The sequence below is a fragment of the Mchenga conophoros genome, linkage group LG19 (genome assembly GCF_057382185.1).
Source record: "Mchenga conophoros isolate Kocher_MC1m ecotype Shallow Benthic linkage group LG19, M_conophoros_male_GT1.1, whole genome shotgun sequence".
Taxonomy (NCBI): domain Eukaryota; kingdom Metazoa; phylum Chordata; class Actinopteri; order Cichliformes; family Cichlidae; genus Mchenga; species Mchenga conophoros.
Genome location: NC_140544.1, coordinates 10,262,226 through 10,286,150, shown reverse-complemented (window position 1 = coordinate 10,286,150; position 23,925 = coordinate 10,262,226). Strand labels below are relative to the sequence as shown.

The 23,925-nt window shown below is 41.8% G+C and overlaps 2 protein-coding genes and 1 long non-coding RNA gene across 3 annotated transcripts; 1 reads left to right on the top strand and 2 right to left on the bottom strand.

Moving 5' to 3' along the window:
- Positions 1-1,221: 1,221 nt before the first annotated feature.
- On the bottom strand, positions 1,222-1,985 carry LOC146551766 (uncharacterized). Its single transcript, XR_014890068.1, has 2 exons — positions 1,460-1,985; positions 1,222-1,266 (listed from the first exon to the last, which is right to left on the bottom strand). It is a non-coding gene; the product is annotated as an uncharacterized LOC146551766 (long non-coding RNA).
- Positions 1,986-9,108: 7,123 nt separating this feature from the next.
- On the bottom strand, positions 9,109-11,410 carry LOC146551765 (interferon-inducible GTPase 5-like). The gene is made up of 3 exons (XM_085257940.1): positions 11,381-11,410; positions 10,287-10,457; positions 9,109-10,182 (listed from the first exon to the last, which is right to left on the bottom strand). Exons 2-3 carry the CDS (start codon positions 10,405-10,407, stop codon positions 9,554-9,556), a joined length of 750 nt encoding a protein of 249 aa, XP_085114066.1. The 5' UTR covers positions 10,408-10,457; positions 11,381-11,410; the 3' UTR covers positions 9,109-9,553.
- Positions 11,411-15,051: 3,641 nt separating this feature from the next.
- LOC146551764 (interferon-gamma-inducible GTPase 10-like) lies at positions 15,052-18,725 on the top strand. Its single transcript, XM_085257936.1, has 3 exons — positions 15,052-15,174; positions 16,542-17,092; positions 17,635-18,725. Exons 2-3 carry the CDS (start codon positions 16,549-16,551, stop codon positions 18,261-18,263), a joined length of 1,173 nt encoding a protein of 390 aa, XP_085114062.1. The 5' UTR covers positions 15,052-15,174; positions 16,542-16,548; the 3' UTR covers positions 18,264-18,725.
- The last annotated feature ends 5,200 nt before the right edge of the window (positions 18,726-23,925 follow it).

Genomic DNA, 23,925 nt, shown 5'->3' with positions numbered 1-23,925 from the left:
CATAGCTCTGAGTCCGTTAGCTGGTTGGTTCGCATACACGGATCGTATTCGTCTGGCATGTTCAGCTGAGTCCTTACCTAGCCATTTCACGAGGAGGTCAAGCTGTTCACTTGGTGAGAGGTTGAGACCTCTGATGGCATTCATAAACGATGCTTTCCAGGCTCTGTAGCATTCGGGACGGTCGTTGAAGTGAAGGAGCCCTGTAGTCACCAGTTCACGTCGAGCCATAAATCTAACAAGGTCTGACATGTTCTGCTCCATTTCTAGTGGAGTGTACAGTGGGCCCCTTTCCCGGCATGTGGTCTCATGTGGGTGACTGGAGTTGTCTGGGGTTGTGATATACGCCGCGCCGGTGTAGCCGCTGTCCAGAGGCATAATTGACCGTTGGTTCTTGTTTAGGGGTGTAGGTCTCACTTTGATCAGCTTTGCCTGGGAAATGATCCTTTAGATTTGCTATTATGGGTGTGGTTTGGGTTTGGATGTGTGGTGTCGCAACTGGCTTGAGGCTTGGTCGAAAATGTACATCAGATCCTGGCGTAAAGATCTTGGAGTAGGAGTCTATGGTCGGTGAATGCTGAAGGAGTTTCGTCTCCGTGTTATCATTGGAGGTTTCTAGAATGGGCGTGGTTTGGCTGCCGTGTGAGGCACCCTTCACATATTCTCTTGTGCGCGTTACTGGGTCGTCAGCGGGAACATCTATCTCACTAAGACCCTCGCCATCATCTTGGATCGCTGCAGCCTCCAAAACTTCTGCTTTTGCTTCTGCAGCTGCAGCCCTTTTTTCCATGCGTACTTTATCTAATGACGCTTCAAGACGTATTTTTCGAAGCTGCATAGAAGCTTCCAGTTCCGCTTGCTGCAGCTTCAGATCGTTCTCTTTATCCACAAATGCTGCTTCAGCCTTAGCCGCCTCAGCTTCTGCACGTGCTTGTGCAGCGGCTGCCTTACTTGCAGCTGAGCTCCTGGTATGCCTGGAGGAGCCAGATATATTAGATCTGGTTTTCATTGATGCGCTGGTTCTCTGCGACATGTTGCTGTCGATTGGATTTCTTCCTACATCTGAGCTGTTTCCGGAGGATAGCTCTAATTGCTGTCCAGTTCCCCACGAGACTGGTCTTTGAGAGGCTGTCGTTTTACTGTAATGTCCTCTGCCTCTAACGCCTTGCTAGAGTCGACATTCAGACTAAACTCCTCTTCAAAATGACCACGCAGACAAGAGGGTTTGACTTCACTCCCTTTACTTAGGCCAGTTGAAGTAGGGTAAAACTGAGAAACAACATGACATGAAATGCTCTTAGAAATCATAGATGAGGAGAAATACACAATAACAGTACAATGACTTGTTTAGCCGAAAGCGTTAGCTAATTCCCTCTTTACAAACGTTTCTATTAAGCAAACACTGCAATCACATTTCTTCAAGTAGATTGTTCATTAGTAAAGATGGAACAGAATTACATACCGACAATGCCCTTAAAGACCGTCTTAAGGGAGACAAATGCCACTACAGCAGCGGACGGGAGAACGGGAGAAGTCCTTTCCCCAAACAATAACATGCGCTTTCTGATGACATCATAGAACAGAGACGGATTTGAGCACGTTACACCAGGTCATGCCAAAAGGGGGCACTAAAGAGTAACTTTCTCAGGGAAAATCTATTTAAACAGAATACGGTTACATGGTGACAGAACAGGGACAGTGAGAAAGGGGGGGAGAAAAAAAATAAAAATCTCCTGGATCACCTGTTGAGAGAAGAATAGAAGACAAGCAAAAAAACAAAAAAAAACAAAGCAACATACTAAACACAACACCATCGCATTAATCTAGCTAAGTGTAAACAGCAGTAAATACTAAATATTCAATGTTGTTGTGCAGCACGCAGGACAGATGTGCTTCGAAGTAGTAGCCAAGAAAGGTATAATTTAAGTCTACGAGCAGTGAACACCCGTGTGCATACCTGTGTGGATCAGCATGCTTGTATTCCAAAGGTTTCTCCATGTAACGATCTGCTAGGGAGTGTGGGGGGGGCCACAGCCCCGTCCTCCAGGGTATGAAGCAGGTATGGAGGAGATCAAAACTCCAGACATCCAGAGGCCCCCAGAACGCAAGAGACCATGGAAAACCAACAGAGGGGCAGCCGCGCCACTGTCCCAGCAAGAGCTGAGGAGGTTACTGATTTTGTTTGAAGGACACTGTTTTTATTGGCTGTGTGTTGGTTATGGTATCACACTGTATTTTTGAGAAATGTTAGATGTTACACGGAGGAAAATGTGTATTCAATGTGAAAATATACTGTGTTGAAACGAGTGTCACTCCTTTCACAGCAGCAGGTTGCTGACGACATGATTTATAGCAGCACCTCTGGAATCTGTTTGATCCAGGCCCGACCTGCGAGGATACTCGACTGGCTAATGTTTGTTTTCATCTAATGGTCTCTGTGGAGGATTTAGCATCACACAGATAGACATGAGTGAAAATAAAGTAGGATGTGCAGTGATCGCAGGAAACTTTAGTGTGGAGCTCATAGAGTGAAAACAAGGGAGTGACTTATTTAAAGAACTAACTCAAACCCAGCAAACTCAAAGATCAGGAAAGGAGTAAAGGAATAAAGGTCAGACACAAATACTTTTAATCACCTTTCTTCACTGTGAGTACTGAAAACTGTTCCAGTCATTCTGTGAGATGTACTGTAATACTATACTGTAGGTACTTGTTCTTTTGTGTTTAACAAAGCCATCGGTTGACAACTGATATTTTAAAGAGGATGTTAGTTCATGCAACATGATCTGTTCTGCTTTTTCAGGCAGCAACGCCCACTGTTTTATGAAAACACCTGTGCTTCAGTACATCTTCTTTGCAAACAATGTAGGAACTGTGTGCTCTCCCACACAACACAGAGACCAAAGACCAGGAAACACAACACGCAAATAAGATGAGTGAGATAAAACTGGTTCCACATCTCTGAGGCTGTTTGTTTAGCTGGGTTTGGTTTTCTATCTGTCTGGGTTCAGATTCAGACCTGCATGGTCAGAGGACTGGAATGGACAGATTTTAACTGGGAAATATGAAAAGAGTTGTGGGTATTTGTATGCCTGGGTAGCCTTAGGTTGACAGTCACATAGCTGATTATTGTTTCGATTTCAAATGGACCAGTAGAGTTGGGAGACGTGTTGACACATGCTCAATCATAATGCTTAGCAATTGGCAGAAAGCAGATGCTGTTTATCTGCACATTGAGTGTTTCTTCCTCAGTCACTATGTGTCATAGACCTCTCTGAACTAAATATTTGTTATAAATCTCTGGCTCTCATCCACAGCATGTCTTTTATCCCCTCTTCTTTCCCTCATCAACCGGTCGTAGCACATTCAATTCAATTCAATCCAAATTTATTTACACAGCGCCAAATCACAACAACAGTCACCTCAAGATGCTTCATATTGTAAGGTCGACCCTACAATAATACATACAGAGAAAAACCCAACAATCATATGACCCTCTGTGACCAAAGACTATATTACCCATGGCTCTATGAAGGTCCTTCCACAGGAATTATGTCCATTTATTCTTTAATTCTTCTCACAGATTTATTACTTTTATCAGCTTACTGGATCTGAAATGATCGTAGTCAGTAGATCAGATGAAAAATGAAATTATTCGACTGAAACAGCAGTTTAATTACCTTTAACATTAGAGTTGTAAGTCTGAGTGTTAAGAGAGCTTCAGGCTCACATTTCCATGACTTATATCACTGATATAATGAATAATAGTTGAGTATGAGAGTGTTTTGCCATGTCAGGGACATCTTCTCAGACACTATATTACAGTATTACTGGATACTAACAGATACCAAAAGAAAACTTCTCACACAATTATTCACTTACTTGAACAGGTTTTCTAATTACAGCATCCTCATAGAACTTCCTGATTTCCCAGCAGTATTTACTACTAGGATATATTGAGTTTCAGCCTTTTTAAGCTTCGTTCCTGCTTTGATTTCATCACTGTTCCTGCTTGTGTTTCTAGGATTGTGACCCACTACCATACGTTAGCATTTGGCTTTTGTCTGGTTGGTTCTGCAGCACCTGCTTGTCTGTATGGAACAAGAAGTCCCATAGCTGCTCAACTCTGTTGTCCTCATCAACCTTTGGTAGAGTCTCCCATCAGGATGTAACGTTGGGTTGTGTTCAGTGGTTGAGAGGAGGCGGTAGAAACCTTAGCAGGATAGTAGGAAGAATACACGATCACACTGGTACTGGGAATTCCACAACATGTCCTTTAATGCACATTCTCTTCATCAACCATACGAGGCCCGGTTGAACGGCTGCTGCTTATCAAACATGACATACAGTGTTCATAACGTTACAAAGGTTTCTGGAGAGGTAAATCATATAAAGTCTGTCTCTCTCCATGTATTCGCGTGCAAGTACATTGCTCCCATAACTCACAGAGAGGGCAGTGGCCAGTGTTGGTCAACTTACTTGAAAAAAGTAATCAGTAACTAATTACTGATTACTTATTTTCAAAAGTAATTACTCAGTTACTTAGTTACTTTTTAAAAACATGATTTACAACCTGAATATGTGATAAAGCGATAGATCTTTCATTCTACTTTTTCTGCATAATCCATCATAAAAATGCAATCAAATGGAAACGTTTAACATTTAAACCTATTTTCTGCATATTCCAGCACATAAAATAAAATTGTTTTTTGTGTTTACACTCACTCTTTTAAATAGATGCAAGTAAAACACAGCAGAAAATAAATAAAATCAAAGACTCAGCGGTCCTGTTGCTCTATTTTCACCTGTAAAGCAGGAGTGGGGCAGGCGGAGGTTTGCCCTGGTGCAGGTGTGCTGCAGTGGTGGAAGAATCCGCAAGTTTCTCTGTGAATTTCCCATTACGTGGTAGCAGACTCGGAGGTTTAGGGGTTTTGTCGCTGTAAAAAGAAGTTTTCGTCCCACGCAGTGAACAACGGACACAAATGTTTTTGTCACTTTTTAACGGAATCAAACTCAAAGTAAGGTCAGTACTTCCACGCTTTAAACGCTGCACGGGCATACTCTCTCCGCACTCGATATACTGTATTATCCAGTGTTGAAGTAACGTGTTACTGCCCATCTCTGGCAGTGGCACACACTAATGACATCATAAACCCTCGACTTATGTTACATTAAAGAGACACCATTGTGAGTGTTACAAGGACTTGTATGGAAGCCCGTTTCCACCACTTAGAAAAAAGAAAAAGGATCCATAACTAGAAATTTCAAGTTATTTTCTCAAAATTTTGAGAAAAGCAACGAGTTAGTGCTGCCAATCAATAATGTATGTGAATGACGTCATTTCCTTGTTACCCGGAAGCTGAAGCCCTCAGCTACAAACGCTACGGCTAAGCTACCGGTATTATATCCAGTCATGAATGCACAGATTGCTGAGTATTTTCAGCGTGGCTTCAAAACTGATGAAATCCTTGTCTTATTAGCTGAATCACATGGTGTTACTATCAGAAACGTACTCACGAAAGCGCCAATTTGTTGCGATACGGTTTTGAGTGCACGTTACTCTGCGCCATATGCTTCCAGGTAACAAGAAAGTGACCTAATTCACGTAGATTACTGATTGGCAGAGCTAACTCGAAATTTGGTGAAAAGTAACTCGAAATTTCCCGTGCAGTATATTCTGTTCTCTTTGTAATCAGAAAAGCAAGGCCATGATTCTCTGCAAACACTATTTCTGTATAAATCAGCAGAATAATGCATCACAAAACACTGTAATATTCCATTCCTGTTTTTTCTCAAAATAAACAATCAATTAATTTTATTACATGTACATGGGGATTTTAACAGCTTAGCATCCAACATCAAAATCCGCTGGGGCAGTCCCAGAAGCACATATTGATACATAGAAATCAACAACCTTTGTCTCTCAAAACTAGATGCCTGCTAATGCCCTCTCTATCTCCTGCCTCCCTATCTCGTGTCCTTTCTGCCCACTTCTTCGCACACTATGTTCTCCTTGCTTTGGCTTACCAACTCCTTATCCCACTAACGGCAGCTCTGTCGTCTCTGCTTCTCACATGCACCTCTGACCTATTCTCCCAGTTCTATGTGCTCTATGTGTGAATGTTTAGCAACTTGACCTATGACCTACTTAACTGAATAATGAATATAATGCCTTAAAATCATTAATACAACTAAATAGCTAATACTACGATAATGTAGTCATACATGACTTATTTTATTTATTTGTTTTTCTATATTTTACTCCATCTTTGTTGTGCATTTTATTTATTTTAGTGGCATTTTACATTGTTAAGCACTTTGTGCAGCATGGACAGTTTGGAAATATATATGAATAAGCTTGACCTTGAACTAGTTTTTCAGCGTCACTCTGAGACAGGATATTTCTAACTTTAGAGATGTTGCACAAATGGAAGAAAGCAGTCTTACATATTTGTTTAATATGTGCATTGAAGGACATGTCCTGGTCAAAAATGACTCCAAGGTTCCTCACAGCGTTACTGGAGGCCAAGGTAATGCCATCCAGAGGAAGAATCTGCTTAGATACCATATTTTTAAGATTTTCAGGGCCGAGTACAATAACCTCAGTTTGATCTGAATTAAGAAGCAGAAAGTTAGCGACCATCCAGGTCTTTATGTCTTTAAGACATTCCTGCAGTTTAACTCATTGGTGTCTGTTATCTGGCTTCATGGACAGATAGAGCTGGGTGTCATCTGCATAATACTACAAATGCCTTGTGAGCCTTCCAATAATACTGCCTAAAGGAAGCATGTAAAACTAACTGTTTGTGATGTCAGTGAAGAGCATCAGTTGTAGCCGCAAACAGCAGCAGAATAAGAGAAATGATGAGACAGAAAAGAGGAGAAGATGGATGTTAGGTCTGCACTCGTAGGCCCTGCTGATTCAGAGACTTATCCCCATGAGCGATACAAGACAGAGCTCGATCGGTTTCAAACTTGGAGGGAAGCCGGTTGGATCAGCATCTTGGCGCTGAAAGCTCTTCACCTGATCCCAGCCAACTTCAAAAAAACAGTGTCCCCTTGCAGCTTGTGTGTGTGTGTGTGTGTGTGTGTGTGTGTGTGTGTGTGTGTGTGTGTGTGTGACTTCCTGCTGATCACAAAGGGGTCATCTCCCCTCACCCACGTATATGGCTCAACTTCTTTAACGGTCCACCTTATACAAGCGCAGGTGAGCCCATAAATGGCAGGAATTACATTCTTTACCAAATAAGGAAACCAGAACCTTACATAGAATGTGCCTGCACTTAAACACTATAACTAATTGCATGCCCCACCATCCTAGATGTGGGGGATGGACAGAAAAATATCTGAATATGCAGTTCAGGACAAGGTTTACAGTTTTAAGTACAACAATGACAACAATTTTTATCACAATCAATCTACCAATGGACTGCAAGGTGGATTTACGCAGTGAACAGGAGAAAATACTGAAGGACAACTGAAACACGAACATAAAGTCATAGGGTCATGTATTGTGCCTTGTAATATTTATGTATATACAACACGTGCTCACTCAGGCACATGAAGTGGAAATATTGTTTGTGTAATGTGGGTAGTGAGGGGTATGACATCTCTGTGCTTCCTGTAACTGGTACTCTGAGAATAAACACTTTGTTTCTACCACAAACTGGACTGCAGTGAGCCAAATAAACTTATGATATTTTAAATACACAAACCTGAATATTTTCAGATACTACCAACTGAGTTTGGAACACCTGTAGGAATTCGTAGCACCTGCTGGTATAGGTGCCTTTCCCTTTACCCATACCAGTGCCTCAGGTTCAATTCAATTAAATTCAATTCACTTTTATTTATATAGTGCCAAATTACATCAACAGTCGCCTCAAGGTGCTTTATATTGCACAGTAGATTGTTAATACAAACAGAGAAAAACCCAACAATCATATGACCCCTATGAGCAGCACTTTGGCGACAGTGGGAAGGAAAAACTCCCTTTTAACAGGAAGAAACCTCCGGCAGAACCAGGCTCAGGGAGGGGCGGGGCCATCTGCTGTGATTGGTTGGGGTGAGAGAAGGAAGACAGGATGAACAAACCGGAGCCATCAGATCTGTTTTGATTTCTTTGAGGCCAGCCACAACAGCTGTGATGAAGATAGGAAGGATCATTTTCATGTGTTATTCTTTCTCAAATATTTGGTTTACATCACATCAAAAATCAGCAGCACAATCTTTTATATTTTTCATCCATTTAACATTTTTCCCTAATAATTTCAAGCTGCAGACCTGACAATGTGTCACCAAAGTGTCTCTCTTTGCATCTGGCTAAATCTCCATAGTAATAATGTTGCATACCTGGTTGGGAGCCAGCTAACACAAAGGACGTGTGGCTGTGTTGAACTTCATAGTCACACCCTTCAGGACTCCTTGTGTCCAACAATCTCAGACCAAACTGAAAACATGATATTTAATGCAAACCTGCTCTGTGAGCGAGTTAAATAAAGCCAGGATCTCTTTCAATAATCTGGATTCACTCAACATCGACTATCAGGATAAGCTGTCACCAAAACGGCTCATCAACTGGCCAAGGTCAGATTTCATACCTGTTGAGCTCTAATCTGGAACCTAATCTGCTCCACCTTTCCCTCCAGGTGTGCTGCTCTCCATGTTGGAACCATTCCAGAGAGTGCCACACCTGGCCTGTAACTACTGATCATGTGACAGTGAAACGAGGAAGTTGGTCATGTCTGTTGTCCAGATATTGGCAGTTAATCATGTCACATCCTGCTAACAAGCCTTTTAATTCAGCCATTGTGCATTTGCAGAACTAATATTAAGCCATAAGAAATGATGGGGAAAGTTTTTTCTCAGAATACTTATTTGTACTTTTGACACTTTTATGTCCAGTTTTCCAGTAATACAGTTTTGTGTGTATGGAGGTGTTTTCATGGTTTTACTGCTTCTGTTCCTGAATGGTTTGTAAATTCACTCCACCACCATTGGTTGTTTAATTATTCTCACACATTTATTACCTTAATCAGTTTACTGGATTTGAAATGATCATAGTCAGTAGATGATATTAAAAATTAAATGATTAAACTGAAACGGCAGTTAAATAACCTTTAACATTAGAGTTTTATTAGAGTCTAAATTACAGTATTTTTGGACACTAACAGAAACCACAAGAAAACTTCTCACACAAGTAGCTTCACTCACTGGAGCAGGTTTTCTAATTACAGCATCGTCATTTTAAGGAGAAAGAAAGAGAAAGTAAAGGAAGGATCCACAGGGTGGAACGTGTCCACAATTCCTTTAGTTTTGATTACAATTCTGATATAGTGGGCTGGAACTAGAGGTCTTATATATAACCCTGTTGTCCTCAACCACCCATCTGTGTCTCCCTTTGGGTACTTGGGGGTTTCCAGTCCCTCTGTGGCACAGATGAGGAGGAAAGTTTGAGAGCATGAAGCTGTGAAGAATTACTCTGTTCTTGTTGCTTTGACCAGAGAAAATGAGATCTGCTGTAGACTGAACACAGGATCACATTATCATTTACTTACTAGTTCAGACCCAGAGCCTTCTCAAAAACCCTCTGAGCATCATCAGCAAGTGTGTCGAGGAAAGAATTCAGAGCTTTGTAGGTTACAACAAAAGACAGACCGGCTGATGCTACAAGTCCGACTACTGGAATCCATCTAACACCTTCTTCTGCTGTCATAAATACAGCTATGCATGCTAGTTGGGTCAACACCCTCGTGAGGAGCTCTCGAGTTATTTCTACTCCAGCCAGTGGTGACCTGACAACAGCACAAAGATTAGCATACAGCACATCTGTTCTCTCAGCAAGTTTTTCCAGTGATGACTTATCAATACTGAAATCAGTTACATAACTTTTAACAACTCTAACCATCAACCCAATATCAACAGCAACAGAAAGGCCAGGAACTGGAACAGCTGCTACAGTTCCAGACAAACCAGCCCAGTATTTTATTCTGGACTGAAAAGCTTTTTTCTTCTTGATGATGATCTCTGGCTTGATGTTGGGCATGATGAACAGCAGAGTGTCCCTCTTGTTTTTAGGAAGGTCTCTGTCTAAGGTCTGCTGTATGAGAGAGAAGTCGTAAAGGTTTGGCTCAAAGCTGGACACCAGGAAGACCTGTAGAGACTCGATGCCTTGTTCTCGCAGAACTGCGTGATAAAGAAATATAAAGAAACCACATCTTTCACAGTTAAAGTAAATAAGTCCCAACTTTCGGATAATAAAGTGTTTTCTTAACAAAACAGAAACTCACCTTGAACACAGTTTTCCCTCATTTTTGTAAGACTCCTCTCTGCACTGAAGTCTTCATTTCTTCTCTCATCACGCATAAAGTTGTCAATCTTTGAGCGAACAAAGTAGCACTTTTTTTTCATCTTCTGAATCTCCTGAGCGAGTTTCACATCATTTTCTCTGCAACCAGTGTCTGAGACGATGATAAAGAAGTCATAAGTCTCAAATTCAACATATTCTAGGTACTTATGAGCTGGATACTTCATGGTGCCAACACCAGGAAGATCCCAGAAAGTGACATTGGGATAGCCTGGATGGAAGTATGGCATAGGTTCCTTTGAGTGTTCTACAACACCAGTAGGAGCGGCCCCTCCATCTCCATTACGTAATCCTCTGACAGCGTTAACAAATGTCGATTTACCAGAACCAGATTCTCCTGTGATGGCAATATGTAGTGAAATATCACATGTTTCTTCTCGCTCGCTCATTGTTCATCAGATCCTTTCTAACTGAAGCAGATAAAGGCTCTATGTGGACTCTTAAATAAAAGGAAAAGTTGTTATAATCACTGCACTCTCATCTCTGAATACAGACTATAAAAATCCAGCATCATCAAATAATCTTGAAAGTTTTTTCACATTGTCAGACTCAAGACAAAGAAATTATCAAACCGATCAAACATAAAACTCAGAATTTAAGCAGCTAATCTTTGATTTCTTTGGCATTAGAGTCAGTCTAAGGAGAATCAGTAAGTGTTTAAATTAGCTATGAATAAGGATTCAATAATGACTGTGCTTAGAAAATGATCTAAAAAGAACAAACAATTTTTGAGTCTTTGGCTCTGTGCTCTGATTCACCTGCTGCTTGCAAAAATTAAAGTCTTGAAAACACACATACATTTCCACTTGGCTCACTCACAGAACATAAACAAGTCTTTACAGAGAGAAGTATGACTGGAGAGCTGCTGCTCGAAAGACAGAAAGGGCAAAACTAAGAAACACCAACAACGTAACACCAGCATGCAAAAGGTAAAGAACAGGTGACTGAAGAGGTTCACTGGTTGGAATTTGAGTGAATTGAACTTTATAGACAGAACTCATTTAATCAAAGGTTTACCTGCGTGCTGAGCTGTTGGAGTGATGAAAAGTTCTGCATGAAGCAGTTAGTCTGATGATAGATGAGCTGGTGGAGGGTAAATATCTCTAACCACGCCCTCTGAAAACAGCGGTGAAACTGGTTTGACCACAGAGCTGTGGTCATTTGTTTGAGCAGGGATCAGCTGATCATTGCTCAAACAAATGACCTTCTCATTTGTTTGTGTTTCTCTACACGCTGCTGAGTAAAGAAATGTTTATGTTTTTCATATTCTAGATTATGACCTGAACCAGTGATCAAACCAGGCAATGTGTCTTTGTGTGGGTCACAGCACTGACTGTAAACCAGCTGATTTAAGTATAGATCACACTTGTATTCACAGCAGAGCACAAAGTCTTTACACACTGCTCCTTCTGCAGGAGAGAACTGTGAAGGAACTTTTAAATAAGTGCACGTATCGTATAATGTTTGTATCCCATGACAATAATATTTCATTAAGGCAAAAAATATTTGGACGGATCTTTTACTGCATATGTGCTCTGATCCGTCACTCTTTCATATCTGCTCACATATATTAATGCCTCTCAGGACAATAATACGTGTAAATCTATGAGAGCTACACTCTCTGATGACATCAGTATTTAATAGAATATTATTCTATAACCATGAACGTCTTTTTCCATATGGCTTCTGTCCATTGATTCTTTAATTCTTCTCACAGATTTATTACTTTTATCAGCTGGATTTGAAATGATCGTAGTCATTAGATGATATGACAAATGAAATGATTCGACTGAAACAGCAGTTAAATAACCTTTAACATTAGAGTTGTAAGTCTGAGTGTTGAGAGAGCTTCAGGCTCACATTTCCATGGCTTATCTCACTGATATAATGAATGAATACGTGAGTGTTTGCTGTATCAGGCACATCTTCTCAGACACTATATTGCAGTATTATTGGACACTAACAGATACCCGAAGAAAACACAATTAGAAAATCTGTTTCAGCAGGTGAAAATAATTACTGCATCCTCATTTTAAGGACTTTGTTATTTCTGATAGAACTTCCTGATTTCCCAGCAGGCCTCTACAGTTCTGTTTGTATTTACTATTAGGATATAATGAGTTTTAGCCTTTTTGAGCTTCATTCCTGCTTTGATTTCCCTGCTTGTGTTTCTAGGACTCACAGCCACTGCCGTTTGTTAGCATTTGCCTTTTGTCTGGTTGGTTCTGCAGCACCTGCTTGTTTGTGTGGAACTAGAAGCCCCAGAGGTGCTCAGCCCTGTTGTCCTCATCCACCTTTGTTGAGTCTCCCATCAGCACTTGGGTGCTCCCAGTCCATATGTGACACAGATGTTCTTCTACACTATCCCAGCCACTTGGTGGTGCCTCTCAGTGTATGCTGTCCTAGCTTGCATTTTACATCCTGTTTATTTGTCCTGGATAGTCTCCAGGGCACCTTTGCATCTTTGGTCCTGGTGCCTTGGTAGACTCCTGCCTCTGTGGATCAGAAAATCTGTGCTGTCTTTTTACTTGACGTTAGCCACTTCTTCTATTTTCCATCCATTTTGGAGCCTGGTCTTCCATGATAGTTCCTCCTGCAGTTCCTTATCACCATCTGCCTGCAGTGGACTGAGGCATTTTAGGAGCAGTAGATCTAAGTTAAGGTTAATGAGGGAGTCAGTTAATTAGGTTAACTCATAAAATTTTATGAGTTAAAAAGGGGGAGCTGTTAAAGAATAAATATATATTCTTAGTGCTTATTTTCTGATTATATTGTTTTATGTACTTTAATAATAAAGGCCTGTATAAAGAAAGGCCAGCTTTGACTCATAAACCAAGTGCTCAGCCAGACTAATATGCAGGAAGTGCAGAGCTGCAGAGGCAATATATTAAGAACAGGAAACCAGACAGAAAAAGCAGAACTACGTCACACACACACACACACACGCACACACACACACACACACCCCCCCCCCCCCCCAAGTCAGGTCAGGAGGAGTTGTGTAAAGGACCAAAATAACACCTATATGATACACATTTTGGCTTCTAATGCTAGAGATCTACAACTGGCATTTGAGCTGTGCAGGGGTCTCTCTCTTCCGGAAGATGATAGAATAAAAAGAAATATAAATGTTTTAACACACTATGAGTCGGTTTTCTCTGTTCTATCATGGGGACAAAAGAATCGGGGTTAATATTTGGTGTTTCCGCCCGGTTCTTCGTGTGACAGAAAGAACAAATGTGGCCGAAGGTTGGATCTGATATGAGGCGAACAGAAGACCGGTCTAAAGAGATTTAAAGGTAGGCACAAACCTGTTCAAAAAGCAAATTTGTGCAGATTGGCTGAATTTTAAATTATCTGTTTGCTGAGTGGATGATCTTAACTATCAAATTGGATTAAGATTAAGGAACTGACCTCACAGCCCATTGTTCCTTCAGTGGGCTGGTTTCAGTCATTATGCAAATGTACTGTTTATAAGATTGAAACCTGCAGTCAGCTGAGACTGAAGACGTCACCTGGATGATGATGAAACGTTTCTCCCACAAAACGCTACGTCCAGAATCAACTTTTGGAGATAAGTGCTTAAAGTTTTAAAAACATGTTGCGTGTTATCCTGTCCCTGTCAGTGGGGCAGACCGAGTGGAGGTGGACGCAGGAGCAGACAGAGGCGAGGAGACGGAACTTGAGTTGCAAACCAAAAGCGAGCTTTTATTGTGGCTGAAACATAAATACAACTCAAACGAAGGCAAACATGGGAGAGAGCTAACTGAAAACCTACACTGGGAAAAACTGAGAAAAGTGAGCCAACAGAGACAATACAGAGGAACTATGATAACTATGAATGCATGAAAGGAGGAAACACAGATGACACAACGCTGAACACAGGAAGACTGAGGACTTAAATACACACGAGGTGATCAGGAGAAGTGGCGACACATGAGGACACAGCTGACTCAAATGAAACATAATGACAATACAGGGGAGAGTAACACTGGACACAATAATATGAGACACGGACCTTCAAAGTAAAACAGGAAGTATAACCACCACAGACTAGACACTGAACTAAACCTAAGAACAAACTATTAACCAGGAAAACACAGGTTTTTTGCTTCAGCACCCCCAAAATGATTCAAAGCACCCCCAAAATGGGCTAAAATCGCCCCTGGTGAAGACAAGAAAATATGGTTGAAATATGCTGTCTCTTTATAGTCCCTGTCATGACTCTCTCAGCAGCATTTTTGATCCATTAATATTAAACAATTATTGATGCAGCGGATTGAGATGAAACTTGGCACAGAGGTACAGTAGGTGTCCAGGAGGAGGATTGTGTTGAAAGTTGGACATCAACTACCAAGACTGATTTTTAATGAATTTTTGAAAATGCAACCAGACTTTCCCGATGGCTGTATTGGGCTGTCCCAAAGCGTTGTACGCGAGGGCGTGCATGTGTGAGTGCGCGCGCGCGTGTACTTGTGCGCGGGTCTATGCTTTTGATCGGGAAATAAGGAGAAAAGGCGCTGCCGTAAAGGGCGGTGTGGAAGCGCAAAAAACTTAATGCGGCTGAAAAGAGGCGGCTGGCTTGACTGCGGTCCTGCTTGAGAGGAGGCGTTTCCACAGGCATGCTTCCGGGAGCAAAGAAGTGAGTTTACAGGAGATAAACAGTCCTATCGTGTTACTATCGATCCGATACCAATACGAGCGTTGGCACTGGTACGATCGACGTTTGGATGACTCCGCCCACCACGAATACAAGGCTGCACTACTGCTGCATACTGCACTCATCATCGCTCCACCATCGTCACACGCAGGTAAACCTCCACCACTGTATCAAACTTTCTGTCTGCAAAATTAAATTCACTCAAATTTCAGCCTGTGGTGTTTTTTTTCACCTTTCCTTAATCTGAACACATCGGTGCTACAGTTTTTGTTGGGTTTCTTTGTTTTGGTTTTTGAGTTTGTGAGCTGTGAATCTCTGCAGTCATACTCGACTCTACATGGACGACTTCCGCGATCGGTCAAAGAAAACACCTGCACACCTGTTACGGATCTAGATGCACCTGAAGGATGAATATGAAGCTTTTCACACAACAATGAGAGTGACGCTAACCATGGGGCTCTTATTACTGTAGCAAAATCTTGCGCGTTTGTAGTAATGTTTATAAATGTGTAGAGAAACACAAGTAATAAGCACTAACTGATTGTCCTTGGACTGACCCTGCACACATAGGATTTCCAACTGTTAAATTATTAAATAAGGGACACACTGGCATACCAGAAGCACAATGCACAACCAGCTCAGCATAGTGTAAATATGCACTGTGACAATTGGTCACATATATGACGAACCAGTTTTGCTCATTTTACAGGATGTCCCGGTTAAAACGACGGGACAGTTGGAAACCCTAGTGTCATATCAAACATTGTTTCTTTTGAAATAACTTGAAACTATTTATTAATCAAGTGAAAATCTTCAGATTTCTGGTCAGCTCCCTGGGGGGTCACAGTATGCATAAAGTACCTTTCCATCACATCAGGAGGCTCACCTGTATGGAGGGCCAGGAGTGGTGTATTAAATTAAATAGTTAATTAAATGTGTCAGTAATTAATTAAAATGTGAAAAAATAAATAATTAAATGTTTCAATAATTAATCATTATAAAATTAAATGTATATAATTAAATTCATTAAATAACATTGGAAATAAATAATTTAAATGTTTTAAATGACATGAATGAGCATTTAATTCATTAAATAAATTTAAATAATGAATTAATTCCAAATTTAATATGTTAATGAAACATAAAGGCGTATTTAATTAATTTTGTCACTCCTTGCAATCCATACACACTGGGGTAACCACATGTATCAGGTCAAACGCACAGATTCATGGTCCCATGCTCTCTGGTCTCCATTTAAATATAAAGTCTGAGTTAGGACTGAGTTTCTGCTCCACTGATCAGTTTCTGGAAGAAATCAAAGATCAGCTGTTTAAATTCAGAGTGTCATGTTTGATTTGTTTCATACTTTCTTTGCCTGTGAGTCTGAAAATGTGACAGAGCAGCTGGAAACAAAGACGAAGAAATTTTCAAGATTATATGGTGATGAAGGATTTATGATATCATCTGTATTCAGAGATGAGAGTGCAGTGATTCTAACTGCTTTTTCTTTTATTTAAGGGTCCACATGGGGGCTGTACTTGCTTCAGTTAAACATGATCTGACCAATGACACTGCTGCAGCAGTAGAAAAGATTCAAAGATATTCAAAAGAACCAAATAATATTCCACTAAAAATCGCCATCACAGGAGAATCTAAATCTGGTAAATCCACCTTTGTTAGTGCCTTAAGAGGCATAAAGAGCATTGGTGATGAAGATGAGGGCGCTGCACCCACTGGTGTTGTGGAAACCACCTCAGAGGTCACAGAGTACCTCCATCCAAACTATCCCAATGTTACTTTATGGGATCTTCCTGGAATCGGCACCACCAAGTTTCCAGCTAAGAAGTACCTGGAGCTTGTTGGATTTGAGAACTTTGACGTCTTCATCATCGTCTCAGCTGATCGCTTCAGAGAAAATGACGTGAAACTTGCAAAGGAGATTCAGAAGATGAAGAAAAAGTTCTACTTTGTTCGCTCAAAGATCGACAACAACATACGTGATGAGGAAAGAAAGAGAGACTTCAGTAAAGAGGGGACTCTTAGAAAAATCAGAGACGACTCTGTTCAAGGTGAGTTTCTTATCTAATCATTTTTACCAAAGTAATATCACTTTGTGAATTTACTATTTAAAAATATTCAGAACTTAGTTTGATTTTTTTCCCCCTCATGTTAGCATGTATTTTCTGTAAAACAGGACTCAGATGTAGACATCAAGTCTTCACATGTTTTCCTGGTGTGCAGCTTTGAGCCTCACTATTATGAATTCTCTAAATTAGTGGGTCAGCGACCCTCTTAGGGACATTCCCAATAAGGCATAACAATCTGGGACTCTCCATCAATTTGCCCTGAAAAGGCTTCTCAGATGAAACATCTTCAAGAAACCTAAAGAAGTCCATACCCTTTTCTTACCAAGCTCCTTAGAGTACCATGACCTGGATGACTGAGAGCCTTCACAGAACTCTGTCTTACCTTGTATTTGTTTAAATAATTTTTTTTTTCATTCTCTCTTCTTTATACCTCAGTGCAAACAAGTGTGAACATCATTCTTTGTTTATTAAGTTAGTAAAGTTAAACTCTGAGCCTTTTTTGTTTTTTATCTTTTATAACACAGGTCTTCAGAAAGAAGGTTTTGAGTCTCCACAGGTCTTCCTGGTGTCCAGCTTTGAGCCTCACATTTATGAATTCTCTGAATTACAACAGACCTTAGAGAGAGAACTTCCTGCACACCAGAGTGATGCTCTGCTGCGTGCCATGTCCAACATCAACCAGGAGATTATCAACAAGAAGAAAGATTTTCAGTCCAGAATAAAATACTACTCTACTCTGTCTGCAGCTGGAGCAGCTGTTCCAGTTCCTGAGCTGTCTGTTAATGTTGATTACAGCATGATGCTTTCAGTTGTCACAGATTATGTAACTGGGTTTGGTCTTGATAAGCAGTCTCTGAAGAAACTTGCTGCCAGCTCAGGTGTGTCATATGATGATTTGTGTGCTGTCATCAAGTCAGAACTGGCTAAAATACCTGCAGAGTTCTTCATGAAAACGTTTATCTCAGTTCAAGGTAAAGCTGCATTAATGGAAGCAGGGAAAGTATCCAGAAATTCTTTCCTATTTGTAACTGCAGCATCAATGAGCCTCTCTTTTACAACAACCTACTTCACTCTGAGTTATTTCCTTAACCAGCTTGCTGATGATGCTCAGAGGGTGTTTAACAGAGCTCTGGGTGTGAACATATCAGTGTGATTACTATAAAGTAAAGTAGCTACTAGTTACATTTTAAGCTGCAGTGTGCAAACAAGCTTTGATATTTTTTTTAAACAATTACAGAATCATTCACTGATTTCAATTTGACTGATTTCAGTGAACAGCATCCTGGTACAGCTGATCTGTGTACCAGATGCCTCAGCAAGACTCATTTCCTCTCATCAGAGCAGAAACAACATAGTAACTGTTTTCCCCTCATCACATTAATACAGAAACAAGTGTGATCTTATTTTTCATAAACTGTGTACTGTGGAGAAGAGCTACTGGATTGATGCTATGATGCTTTTTAATTATTTGGTTAATTTTTAATGTCAACATTTTGTGCAAATCAGATCAAATAATGAAATTGGTTTTGCTATATTATATCACCATGCCGTATCTTCCACCATAATAAATACTGAGTTATGCAGAATGTATGATGTCATGTGATAAGCAGAGAAACTGCTCTGTGGTGTTTGTGTTGACTGTATATTGTGTTCACTGCCCTCCAGTGGTCGAAGTGAGGAGCTACAACAATAATAATACAGTTATGAACTCTGTTTATCACCATCATTCTGTTATTATTAATAAAATGCAGCATTAGCATTATTTATGACCCTTAAAAAACAGATTCCAATGTACTAAACAACACATAACACCGGGTGAGTTATTCTAGTCTCTGTATATGTGTAGTAGACAAAATATTAGAAACACTGGTGAGCACCTAAACACTGAGCTTCATCATGATTGGGTTAAAAGTAAAACACAAACGTCCCCACACCAATTTCTTAATTTGTCAGAATGCATGTGGATAATACAAATCTATAACAACTGAAAACTAAACTGAATGACTTTAAGAGCTTGTTCAGAAAATGATTTAAGTCATTTTTCACTGTTAAAAATTTGTCACCCTGCAGAGCCAGCACCCATATACAGGAACCAATGTGGGTGAGAGGACTCGCCCAGCTCAAACTGCTGCAAGGCCATCCAGGTGTCTTTCCTGCCTCTGATATGGAAATGGTGGTCCTGAGAGCAGGTGCAGTTTATGTCTGCCACACCTGTTCCCTTCTAGATAATTTACCAGTTTAGCTGTTAATTACAGGGTTCATTTTAGTGGCCTGGACAGTCGGCCCCAAGAGGCTTATATTTTAAAATGCTGGAGTAACATCTAAGAGCTATTTACACTACAACTAATACTATTAAGTTAAAAACTGAATGTTCACAATTTAGACCTTAATAGCAGGATATTTTATTAAAGCAGTTTAGCAAACCAGAATAAAAAATAATAATAAAGCAAAATGATTATAATAAACTTGAATTATACTTAACTAACCTACTCTGAGCTAATGCTGATTTTATTCACATCGTTGGAGAGAAAAGGCACACTAGATCTGAAACTGTCAACAGTGAAACTCTTAGAGCCATTCTTCAGTGTTTTTTTATTTAACCAGGAAGATCCCATTGATCCCCTTTTTCAAGGGATATCTGGTCAAGATAGGCAGCAGCACGGTTACAAAAATTATACAATTAAACACAGGCAGCAACAGAACACATGCAAAATAAAAAAATAAAAATAAAATTCAATTAAAATGACAATCTATTTGAAACTGTCACGGTTTGCGATGCAAGCCGTGTGGGAATTATTGAAGGACCCAAGATGCAGACACTTCTGGTGTGAGTGAGCTTTATTGAGGAGGATGACATACAACAAAAGGCGAGGGTGGCGAGAACAGAACTGACAAAACCTAAACAGGGAAATCTAAGCATAAAACATATCTGAAACCTTAAGATACGAACGGAGATGCAGGGGAACCACACAGACGAAACAACAACGAACAGTAGAAAATAGAGGGCTTAAATACACACAGGGCAATCAGGGACTGGGAGACAGGAGGGAGACACAGCTGGGGGAAATCAGAGCTGACGATACTGAGGGAAGTAAAACAGAATACAATAACCTGAGACACTGACCTTCAAAATAAAACAGGGACTGACACATGCAAAGACACAGACTGAGAAACTCAGACTTTACACAGAGGAACACATATGCAGGAATGACTAAACACCAAACTGAGGAAGAACAGAACCAAAGAGCTTGAAAACCACAACCAACATCACAATAATAGAAAACACAAAACACTGGGTCAAAAGACAGTTGCATGTTATGGACTTGGCCTAGTTTTGAATTAAAATCACTTAATGAAATGAATTCAGTCATTTTCCAGTTGTTCTGCAGTTCTCTCCAAGCCAAGGGTACTAAACCTGTAATGCTGCACATGTTTCATGCTGTACATGCTCATACCTTTTTTTTACCATCACATGTAAAAATGTTGTAGCAACAACTTCTTTGTATTAAAAGAAAAACAGAACTTATTTTGAAAATCTCAGTTTTAACTTCAGTTTCTTCATGAGTTTCTTTACATGTGGTTTGAAGGTGAGATAAGATAAGATAAGATAACCTTTATTAGTCCCACACGTGGGAAATTTGTTTTGTCACAGCAGGAAGTGGACAGTGCAAAAGTTATGACGCAAAAATTAGAATACAATAAGAATAAATACAGTACACAGCTGTACAGAATAGAATAAAATAATATACTATATACAGTAGAATAAAATAGAATAAAAATATACAATAAGATAAAAATAGAATACGAATGCTATATACAACTGAGTAAAAATACAACGAGCGAGTCATCAATCAAGATACTCAGATATTTATATGTGTAAACCAATGATTCTACGATTATTACCCTCAAGAGGGGTTACTGAAGGAATGTGTGTTCATCTCGCAGGAGACAACAGAGAAGAAACCTGAAACTCTTTGTCATGGTCCTGAGGCTGAGGACTCAGTGTTTTGTGTTTCCTTATGCTTTTGTTCATTCCGAGTGTGTATTTTGTTGTGATTTTGCCATTTGTTAGGTTTCTGTTCTTTGCCTGCCTGCTCCCACTTCTCTGTGTTCCCTCTGTCTGTCCATGGTGTTATTGAGTCTGCCTGTCAAGTTCAGTGTCCTGTCTGGTTCTCTGTGTCTGTTAGTTTCCTGTTTTATTCTGAAAGTTAATGTCTTATGTCAGTGTGTTCAGTTTTATCTCTCCCCTGTTTCGTTAGCCTAATTGCTCCCAGCTGTGTCTCCCCTCTGTGCTCTGTTCAGGTCCCTGCATTTTTGTTGCAAAACAGTCTGTGTGTTTCTGGTTTTACTTTGTAGGTCTGCTTCTCATCATGTCCATTAGTGTCAGCTGTGTCCACCCCTGCATGTCATCTCCTCATTACCTAGCGTGTATTTATAGTGTGTGTTGGCTTCTGTTCATCGTTGGATCGTCTGTGTTTCTCGGTGTATCTACGTCTCTCTGCATTCTCAGCTCTTGGTTCATGCTTAGGTTTGTCATTTAGTTTTTCCAGTCTAGGTTTTTTTCAGTCATTTGTCTTTTCTCACTGCCTGTTCGGTCGCTCCTCTTCTGTAAATAAATCATCGCTCTCATCACCAGTCCACTGCCTGCATTTTGGGTCCTTTTTCTCCTACACCACACGGCTCACCCCGCCAGCCGTGACAGTAAATGGTAAATGGCCTGCATTTATATAGCGCCTTACTAGTCCCTAAGGACCCCAAAGCGCTTTACATATCCAGTCATCCACCCATTCACGCACACATTCACACACTGGTGATGGCAAGCTACATTGTAGCCACAGCCACCCTGGGGCGCACTGACAGAGGCGAGGCTGCCGGACACTGGCGCCACCGGGCCCTCTGACCACCACCAGTAGGCAACGGGTGAAGTGTCTTGCCCAAGGACACAACGACCGAGACTGTCCAAGCCGGGGCTCGAACCGGCAACCTTCCGATTACAAGGCGAACTCCCAACTCTTGAGCCACGAACTTGACAGGCAGACTCAATAACACCATGGACAGACAGAGGGAACACAGAGCCACGATCCGACCACTATGGACCCAGCAGCAGTCAACCCGCCCGAGGAGCGGGTTGACTCCTCGGGCGAGGACATTATTTACTCGGTAGACAAATTAATTAACTTATGGCTGGAGCATGAGGGGAGAAAATTCCGCCAAGGCATAGCTGTTCGGCTACAGCGCTTAGTTTCTGGTCTCCCCTGGTTGCTCAGCTCACTTCACCCGCTCACACAGAATTTTGTTCTGAACGAGCTTCATCTTCTCCCCCTTGCTACCACCCACCCTGCAACTCATGCTTCACTTCCTGACCCGACGGAGAGTGTTCTGCCCGGCCCGTCGGTCCAGCCTTCGAATAGGAAACGGCACTCACGCCGTCGACGCCCCTCGCCACAGTCGGACCCCGGGACATCAGAGCGGCCGACTGTGGTGAGTAAAAAGGATAACAGCTCCGATTTGAACTTTGAGACTTTTTCTTCTGGGGTTGTTCGGGGTGTGTCAGTGGGAGCTAATTCGCAAAGCTTACCTACCTTCGTGGTAACCGATCTCTCCCAGGTTGGCATTTTTAAGACTTCAGCGAAAGCAAAGGGCTGTTGTTCTTCTGTTTCTTCTGAACCTGTTAAACCCATGTCAGCTAACCCAGGGTCTGCTAAAACTGTGGCATATATCCCAGAGACAATTAACACCAGCTCTGATAATACCAGGACTGTTTATTCTTTTGAACTGCAGCCTCAAGCTCAGTTAGCCGCCCGGCCTCAAGCTCAGTTAGCCGCCCGGCCTCAAGCTCAGTCTCCAATTCCACCACCGTCGTCATCCCAACCATTGTTTCAGTCACCCTCAGTTCAGCCTCCTGTTCAGCAGCCACTAGCCCTGCATCCCGTGTCACTTGCTACTCCGGTACAACAAGCTCAGTCAAATCGATCTGTAAGGAACTGTGTTTCATCCATTTGTTCTAAGCAGAGAGACAAACCTAATGATAATGTAATCTGTCCTAAAAAACTGGCTAGTTCAGAGACTGGGACAGGGCCTCCCCAGAGGCTGAGTTTCAGCCCTCAGCCCACTCTGGACCCCTGGAGGCTGGGAACCCAGCTGAGGACTGCACCCGGCTGTCACTGCCTGAGCAGAGTCAATGCTCTGGGCAGCTGCAGCCTGCTATGTGTTTGCCAGGGGCCACTGTGCCTGCTGGATCTGCTCTGTCCCTGCCAGAGGTGCCCGCGCCTGCTGGTTCTGCTCTGTCCCTGCCAGAGATCCCCGCACCTGCTGGTTCTGCTCTGTGTGTGCCAGGGGCTTCAGTGCCCACTGGTTCTGAGACTGTTTTCACTGGGGGGCCCGAGGGGTCCGTCCAGCCTCCTGCCTCGTCAGCTGGAGGGCCCGAGGAGCCCTTCCAGCCCCAAGACTCATCAGCTGGAGGTTCAGGAGAACCTAGCCAGCTTCCTGCCTCGTCAGCTGGAGGGCCCGAGGAGCCCGTCCAGTCGCCAGCTGCAGCCTCGTTATCCTCGCCTGCAGCAGCCTCCTCATCAGCTTCAGCTTCACCCACGCCGTCGCCTGGTCCAGCTTCAGCGTCACCATCAGCTTCATCCTCGCCTGGTCCAGCCTCCGCGTCCTCATCAGCGTCGCCTGGTCCAGCCTCCGCATCCTCATCAGCGTCGCCTGGCCCAGCCTCCGCATCTTCATCATCTTCGTCTGGTCCAGCCTCCGCAGCATCAGCGTCGCCTGGCCCAGCCTCCGCATCTTCGTCTGGTCCAGCCTCCGCAGCTTCATCA